The sequence below is a fragment of the Cydia splendana genome, chromosome 9 (assembly GCF_910591565.1).
Source record: "Cydia splendana chromosome 9, ilCydSple1.2, whole genome shotgun sequence".
Taxonomy (NCBI): Eukaryota; Metazoa; Arthropoda; class Insecta; order Lepidoptera; family Tortricidae; genus Cydia; species Cydia splendana.
Window position 1 is genome coordinate 17,399,258 of NC_085968.1, and position 9,505 is coordinate 17,408,762.

The window sequence follows — 9,505 nt, forward strand, 5'->3', positions numbered from 1 at the left end:
CCTCGTGGATGCCTGATTCGAACTAGGTGTGACATGTTGCAATTAAATTAGGCAACACAAGGAAAAAACACGAAAATTCCAAGGAATCATTAAATCCACCCAGAGGTTGCAAAGATTCTAGTAGCCATGCTAGATGCTAGTTGTAATATTTGCAATGTTAATCAATCCATGATGTTTTTTTCATGGAAATGTGTGTCTAATCCTGTTTTTGATATATTTGGTCGGTGCAAGATTTGTAGGTACAAAAAGACGGGCATTTCTATAAACTAAATTAAGTGCAAAAAGAAAAACACTATTTATTGATTAATAAAAGTGTTTCAAAATACTGTCCGAATCTCTGAACATAAGGAAACTTACAAACCTATTTTAGTAAAAAGGTTACTACATTTAGATACAAATCTTTTCCTTAACCGCATAAAATTAACGTTTCTTCAGAAATGCACCGTTTTGCCCATATTGGGGTTATCTTCGCGGAATGCTGACCTTAAGACATCGTGCGTCATATCATCTTGAGTTACCGAGACATCGGTTACAGAAATCTAAGAATCACATCTTCAATCTTATGGTCTTACAAATAAAGTTCAATATTGTCTGCTGCCTATGATCGGCAGACACAAGAAGTGCTGACGCGTCGGAATTGAATGAACGCTCATGTAATACATTAACAAAATGATATGTGACGTTCCACGGGAAAAGGTACCTTATGAGGGTTTCTAGTTTCGGAGATATGAAATGTTTTGTAAAGAGGTGAAAAAATGCTCAATTTTTTTTTATTGTGTGATCTGCAACCTTAATGCGTAACGTCTGTTTACCTGTTTTTATTTTTGTTATAAGTTAGTTATAAGCCTAGTAATGTCGTCTCAGAGTTTAGTAGAAAAGGTACCTTATGGAAAAAAGATTGAAAATTCCCAAAAAAACTAGTCAATACGGGAAAAGAAGTTTGGTAGAGAACTGTATCAGCATTCTGCAAAACTAATTTGATAATTTCAGTTCTGGTTGGGGCGCCTCGCAAATATTATAACCGTACATAGACCGACATCACAAATCCAAGTAGCCTGCTATTATACCAAAGTTACTCTCGTCAAGTCTTTCTTAACTAGAATAATCTTCATTTGGTTTGGTCGCATGCAGTAAATCAGCCATTGGTTTGCTGAAAAATGCCAATACCCGACGCATTACCTTATGGAATATCTGAGGTCATTGAACCTCAATGCCGCTTATCTTCAATAGCAACCGAAATATATTATTGATAAGAAATAGACGATTTATACCATTACCAAAATATTATTAGTTTATCCTAACTGTTCCATCATCATCATGCCTCATCATGTAACTTAATCACAAGGTACCTTTTCATTACATACAAATTATTGGTCTTTTTTAAGATTATTATGACGAAGAACTAATTAAATTTGGGGCAGTTTAATGTAAATTAATATTTTCTATTCATAAAAGATAAACTGTAATATGATTGATATTTTGTAGTGATGTATTATTAGATTTATTTCCATAAGGTACCTTTTCGTAAATGTATGGAGCAAATACTGTTATTGTTATGTAAGTTTAAAGTGGCATAAGGGGTTAAATATAGTATTTAGTTGGGGTTTGAGGATTTATTTCATTTGAATGACAGAATTTCTTTCATATGTGCTCAGAAAAATTGATTGTGTCTCACATTAAAAGTAAAAATATTCAATTTTGTGATTTTATATGAAAAAGTCAGAAAATACATTTTCACCTTTAAATCGGTATTGTTTTTTGCTTAAACTGTCTGTCAGTGTCGTTTTCTAATAGATAAAATTTAAATCTTGAGAGCTCATTGCAATCAATCGTGAAAATGAAATAAAACTTTATTTTCAAGAGATTGGTTAGTATACACATAAATCAGTCGATATCAAAAGTTTCTATTTGCATTACAGAACAAGTCGCAATATTTTTTTAATCTCAGATATATAAGGTATTATTATTTGTAGTCAACTATGTAACTTACTTCAGGAACATAGTTTTTTAGGCGGCTAAACTTAAAACTTCTCTATCGTAAAGTTGCTCATTTCACAACATTATTTTCAAAAAATCATATCTCTGTAACTACGCAACCTAGAAGGTTGATCTTTTGTGTTATCGATAGCTTATTTATTGTAGATTACTGGGGTATGCATAACTCCATACCCGCCATAAGGTACCTTTGACCGTGGGACGTCACATATAATAATAACATCATTGTACTTATTTTTGGACCCAAATACTTTAAATTATGGTACTCCTATTAATATAGTTGCTGTCCCAAAAGCATTTAACTCTCTCGAAGATTAGATTAGATTAAATTATTTATTTCATGTAATAAATTGATTGATTATGTGTGCAACAGGTTCTCGGCGCAACAGTGTTAAATATTATTTCTGAACAATCAGCTCATAATGCTTACTTTGGGGGTATTAGACAATACGATATTAGATAAAGACGTAAATACTCGTACTTAACATAGGTCCAGTATATCGAACATTAAAAATTAAAAACCTATTTTGGCATACCATGTCGTTATATTAAAGAAGATAGACTAATTAAAAGAATATTATTAGACTATAAACTGAAATAAAATGTCATATACCTTACTAAGAAAAAGTGACCAAGGCCTCCAGTGCCCCAGGCTGGAATCGAACCAGCATCCTCTGCTATCACGGCAGGCGGTTTGATATAGTAGTGTTTCTACTTGAAATAAAAACAAATTAAAATATTTTCTGAAAATAATTTAATTTGTTCTAATACTTCTAATATTATTAGACTAATGGCGGAACCCTAATTCCTTTGACTCACCGTAAGTATCTTCAAACGAATTTCGTTAGATGAATTAATTCTATTTGTTGGGAGTGGCCGAGTGACTGATGTATGGTTATGATAATTCGGTGAAGTCACGCGCCATTTTAATACTGCAATGAGTTTCATTCGCGATATTACCAAATGTAATAAATAAATGTTTAATTACACATTTATGATAAATGTAATTATCCCCATTACGATGTGTTCTGATGTGCCGTTGGAAAGTTTCCAAACTTGTGAAATTGTTACATGGAAAAAAATTGGAATCTTCTTATATTTCGTAATGGGGATCGAAATTTTCTACTTACAAAATGAAAGTATTCTTTCTTTATTGTTTTCCAGCATATTGGAAATTATCCGCAACTTGCACATCGTATGGGAAAAGCAACGGCCTAGTTTTGCTTAAGGCTGAAGACCCGAAGCACCCGAGCTTGAGGCGTTTCCTTTGCTAGTCCGAAAGCCGACTGGCAGGATTCAGGTACGTACTCCATTATGGCTGCGTCCCTGGTACAGCTTCCCCGTTTTTGGTCGTTATGACCCACGTGTTAGCAAGTGAACAGCGTAGCTAATGATCGCTTGCATCTTCAAAGTATCACAAATGTATAAAAAATAAAACAAATTATGTAGTTGTATGGAACTATATCATGTGAACTGTAAAATGCAATGTACATTCTTAAAAGTCATACAATTCATTCACTTTATAATAAAAACTTATTAAAAGTACAGGCGCGAACCTAATTTACATGTACATACCGGGTGTGGCCTGTAACATGAGCAAAAAATTAAACTGTAGGCTGTGCTCCTCATACTGACCAACATTTATTCAGCGACTTTTAAAAATAACTTGTGGTTTGATTTTTATTACACTTCAAAGTTTATTGTAAGACGCAATGTATTGCGAATTTTGTTATGTTTAAGGCGTGACAAGCAACGTCAATCACAATAATATGGCGTGGCGATGGCGTCCATTGAAGATAATATTTATTTAGTATGAAAAATAGGGAGTCTTAATTAGGGATACTTCATAATTTTTAAAAGTTGTTGAACAAAAGTCTCACCGTTTGAGGAGTACAATCTATGTTTTCATTCTTTGCTCGTGTTACAGGCCACACCGTGTATATTAAATATGTGACGTTCCACGGGAAAAGGTACCTTATGAGGGTTTCTAGTTTCGGAGATATGAAATGTTTTGTAAAGAGGTGAAAAAATGCTCAATTTTTTTTTATTGTGTGATCTGCAACCTTAATGCGTAACGTCTGTTTACCTGTTTTTATTTTTGTTATAAGTTAGTTATAAGCCTAGTAATGTCGTCTCAGAGTTTAGTAGAAAAGGTACCTTATGGAAAAAAGATTGAAAATTCCCAAAAAAACTAGTCAATACGGGAAAAGAAGTTTGGTAGAGAACTGTATCAGCATTCTGCAAAACTAATTTGATAATTTCAGTTCTGGTTGGGGCGCCTCGCAAATATTATAACCGTACATAGACCGACATCACAAATCCAAGTAGCCTGCTATTATACCAAAGTTACTCTCGTCAAGTCTTTCTTAACTAGAATAATCTTCATTTGGTTTGGTCGCATGCAGTAAATCAGCCATTGGTTTGCTGAAAAATGCCAATACCCGACGCATTACCTTATGGAATATCTGAGGTCATTGAACCTCAATGCCGCTTATCTTCAATAGCAACCGAAATATATTATTGATAAGAAATAGACGATTTATACCATTACCAAAATATTATTAGTTTATCCTAACTGTTCCATCATCATCATGCCTCATCATGTAACTTAATCACAAGGTACCTTTTCATTACATACAAATTATTGGTCTTTTTTAAGATTATTATGACGAAGAACTAATTAAATTTGGGGCAGTTTAATGTAAATTAATATTTTCTATTCATAAAAGATAAACTGTAATATGATTGATATTTTGTAGTGATGTATTATTAGATTTATTTCCATAAGGTACCTTTTCGTAAATGTATGGAGCAAATACTGTTATTGTTATGTAAGTTTAAAGTGGCATAAGGGGTTAAATATAGTATTTAGTTGGGGTTTGAGGATTTATTTCATTTGAATGACAGAATTTCTTTCATATGTGCTCAGAAAAATTGATTGTGTCTCACATTAAAAGTAAAAATATTCAATTTTGTGATTTTATATGAAAAAGTCAGAAAATACATTTTCACCTTTAAATCGGTATTGTTTTTTGCTTAAACTGTCTGTCAGTGTCGTTTTCTAATAGATAAAATTTAAATCTTGAGAGCTCATTGCAATCAATCGTGAAAATGAAATAAAACTTTATTTTCAAGAGATTGGTTAGTATACACATAAATCAGTCGATATCAAAAGTTTCTATTTGCATTACAGAACAAGTCGCAATATTTTTTTAATCTCAGATATATAAGGTATTATTATTTGTAGTCAACTATGTAACTTACTTCAGGAACATAGTTTTTTAGGCGGCTAAACTTAAAACTTCTCTATCGTAAAGTTGCTCATTTCACAACATTATTTTCAAAAAATCATATCTCTGTAACTACGCAACCTAGAAGGTTGATCTTTTGTGTTATCGATAGCTTATTTATTGTAGATTACTGGGGTATGCATAACTCCATACCCGCCATAAGGTACCTTTGACCGTGGGACGTCACATATTGCCATGAATTTACAGTGCGAACTTAACCTACTTAACCGATGCAATGTATGATAAGATACTGGCTATAAATTTAATTGTTATGAAATGGGATTTTTGGATTTCTACTCAAGTACTCAACAACTCTTATATCTTCGTTCAGGTGTAAGTACCTAATAAGTATTTGAATTTTATAGTTGTAAGGCAAACTATTTTTTTAAATGGAAGGAAATAATCAGAAAATAATAATAATAAGAACATTGCTATTGACACTTAATTACGTATTGAACTTAAGGACCATAGTTGCAGTACCTATTGGATTGTGCTCTTAAGAATTTTAATTAGTTGTAGAAAAAAATTGGCAACAGATACTTGTTTGCCTTCATAGAGCTTTTCTCAACTGTTTATAATTGCAAAGTAATCAAATTACGCACGGTGACCGCGAAATACATACGCATCTATAGCTGGTCAAGCAAATCTTGACAGTAAAAAAACGCGCGAAATTCAAATATTCTATGGAAGGAGATCCCTTCGCGCCTACATTTTTCAAATTTGCCGCCTTTTTCTACTGACAAGATCTGCTTGACCATAATTAATGACCATTATTTTTTATAATTGAGAAATTGAGCACTTGACATTGGTAGGGTTTCAATTTTTTTTTATCTAGACATGTACTGAAAGAGACGTCTACAAACTGACTTAAATTTAGACAATATGGTGATATTTAAAATTAAGTAAATAGATCAAAAACTGAATAAATTTCGGAGGAAATAGTGTAACAAATTTAGACAATTTGGATTAGTTAACGTTTAATGAAACTTGGCCTAGTGAGAATCCATAATAAATGATTTAATGATAATTATATCCCTAAAAGGGGGACCTTCAGGAGACAAATAAACGCCTTAACACCTCTCTAGTGAATGCAATCGTAAATACCGGCGTGGGCTAAGGCCAAACCTGAACAAATTGGAAAATCCGCTAGATTTGTTGACAGCCATTACGTCGCCCGCTAAATACATACAAGGCACGCGTTAATGCACCTAATGTTTACTTATTTCGTACAGTGCTAACGTATTGTGCAACTAGAAATGCAAGGAGGTGGTCGCTGACACTTACTATAAATAGCCAAATTGTCAGGATGTATCGGTACCAGTTGAGACACACTCGTCTTCTCCCCAACTACTCTATTGACAAGATGAAGTTCATCGTAAGTGTCAAGTGATTCGCATGGATTTTTTGTGCTAGTGATATAATGCAGTAAACAATACGCGCTCAGTTCCGTGATTGTTGATAAAAATACAAAAAAGTTTTAAGAGCTAGTGATTTCCGTCGACTTAAACCTTGTGTTTTTCCAGATTTTGGTGTCTATGCTGGTCGCGGTGGCGTTCGCGGCGCCCCAGGGCCCGACGGAGCCCGTTCCGATAGTGCGCCAGGACAGCGAGGTGAACGGAGACGGCTCATACTCGTACTCTTTCGAGACCGGCAACGGAATCAGCGCTGACCAGAAAGGCGACTTGAAGAAGGTCGGTGATGTCGAGGCTCTGGAGGTGCATGGCCAGTTCCAATATCCTGGAGACAACGGAAACATTCAGCTGACTTACACCGCCGACGAGAACGGCTACCAGCCCCAGGGAGCCCACCTTCCCACCGCCCCCCCGGTACCTGCGGCCATCCAGCGCGCACTGGCCTACATCGCCACCGCCCCCCCACAGCCTGAAAACCAACAATAACTTTAGGCCTGAACATAATACTCATAATTATTAGTTATTTCTCATTTTGTACTTTTATACAGACCATAAATATACCAAATACTTGGAATTTTTAATAGTTGTTTGTTTTGATCCTTAATATGTTATTTTTAATTAGGAAATAATAGCTAATTATAAAAGTTGGTAATACTATAAATAGGTTACTACTGTTACTAGACATTTCCAAGTTACCCTCAATATAGGATTTTACCCTAATACAGTAATTCACATTATTATAATCTATAACTATAATTAATAACGGGTTATTTACCCTGTAGGTTTAGCACAGGAGCTTCTAACTCTATTAATTATAGCGGAACTGGTAGTCTATCTAGCGAGCGAGATTCTGTCGCGGCGCGCCACTCTTGTGCTAAGCCTATTGATATTCATTGATAATCATAAATTCATAACTGATATTCATTGATAAGCACTCCTGTACTAAGCCTATTGATTGATATTCATTGATAATCTTACCCATCCAAGAGCTTTCCCAGTTGCATTATATAGCTGCTTAAGTATATCTATTTATTTAGTCGTATGGCATTAATACAATTCATGGTCGATTTACAAATTTACAAATTAATATTTAGGTTCTTCACCCAATGGGCTGCGTTTTCGCTTAGCTTAAGTAAGTCCAGAGGATCTCCTGGGTACTTTCTTTTTGGGCACTCGTGGACAATGTGGGAAATGGACTGTACAGGTGCTCCACAGTCGCACTTCGGTGTATCTCGCCACCCACACTTAAACACAAATTCTCCGGATCGCCCGCTTTCAGTGCGGAGTCTATTTAGTTGGCACCATTCCCGTCTCGGGGCCGAAAAACCTCGCGGTTTGTGGGTGGGATCGTAACTAGCATGGGATGGGATAAGTATATCTATTATTTTACCTTACTATTTTACTTATTAATTTTGGAAAAAACTACCGCTTCGGTTAATATCGCTCTAACCAACTGCGCTACCAAAGATTGCCAGACCAGTTCAAATTCGCTCGCTTGCTTCGGTAGCTCGATCGGTCCTGTGTTCAAAAAGGTCGCGAGTTTTGTTATCTTGTCTAGGCCCCCTGTTCTGAAGGTGTGGCTCTTTTTGCATGTCTTTGTAAAGGTTACATTCGGGTTCAGATTGCACCAGCATGACTGCTTCAGCTTTGCTGCAGGAAATGTCAAAATTACAGGCATCAGCATTGTTTTTGATAATTCCTGTAGCAATGCAGTCGGCAATATTGCGGACTGCAATTAAATACTAGGTACTAGGTACAGAAAACGTCAAATTTAATATCAAATGGCATAATGAAATGGCTTTTTTTGCCAAAAAAATGGCTACTTACCTAATTTTGTTTTTCGGTTTTCCTGTAGAAAGTAGCACTGAGCACTAGTGGTGGTGGTGGTGGTGGTGGTGGTGGTGGTGGTGGTATGCTAATAACATGCTAATTTCATTGACAATAATATACTAAACTTAGATGCTCTATTCCTTTCTCTTGATATTGAAATCTGAAGTAGGTAGCCAGGGGTGTAATATAATCCGTTTAATTTGCGGTTTTATGCATTAAGTCAAAGTTTAATATGTAACGATATTAGGTACCAATCTATTGGTGAGTTATAAATACCTTACACATAGTAGGTAACGTTAAATATTTGTACAGGTTATTTTTATATAGGAAAACATTTTTTTTTGTTTTATTTTTTCAATTTTTTTAATGTATTTGTACATAAAAAAACATACAACCGAATTGATAACCTCCTCCTTTTAGATTTGGAAGTCGGTTAGAAAGTAACTGTTATTGGTAAACTTGTCACTTAAAATGGATTTTTACTTTTTTTTTCGTAAAACCTAGTTTTTGCAAAGTGTTACTTGTCACTTTTTGACATCTATCAATAAGGATATTTAGACTACGCCCCATTGTAGCAACATCGCCATTAAAAAGGCGTTTTGCACTATGTAACAATAAAAACTTGTTTTTTTTTAAATTGGTAATAACTCTGAAACTAGGCGAATTTCAAAAAAGTATATAGGACTTTTTTGTCTCTAAATATGATCACGAACACGCTGTTAAAATTATTCTTTATGTTACACCGTGTATAAAGACAAAACAAAGGTTATAGCTACGCATAAATTATTATGTAGGTAGACGATATATAACGAAGTCATAGTTTTGTATTTTTCCACTTAACATATTGCATATTGATTTATATATTGACTCTTCTTCTTCAAACTAGCGTTTTCCCGGCTTAGCGCAAGGGTTCGCTTTCCTGCACCATCTTCTCCACTTTGCCCGGTCTTCAGCATCCTCAGGTGTGAGATTGTTCTC

The 9,505-nt window shown here is 34.8% G+C and overlaps 1 protein-coding gene across 1 annotated transcript; it reads left to right on the top strand.

The window, feature by feature from the left end:
- The first annotated feature begins 6,576 nt into the window (after positions 1 to 6,576).
- On the top strand, positions 6,577 to 7,276 carry LOC134794030 (endocuticle structural glycoprotein SgAbd-3-like). The gene is made up of 2 exons (XM_063765733.1): positions 6,577 to 6,660; positions 6,809 to 7,276. The coding sequence occupies exons 1-2, from the start codon at positions 6,592 to 6,594 to the stop codon at positions 7,181 to 7,183; spliced, it is 444 nt and encodes a 147-aa protein (XP_063621803.1). The 5' UTR covers positions 6,577 to 6,591; the 3' UTR covers positions 7,184 to 7,276.
- The last annotated feature ends 2,229 nt before the right edge of the window (positions 7,277 to 9,505 follow it).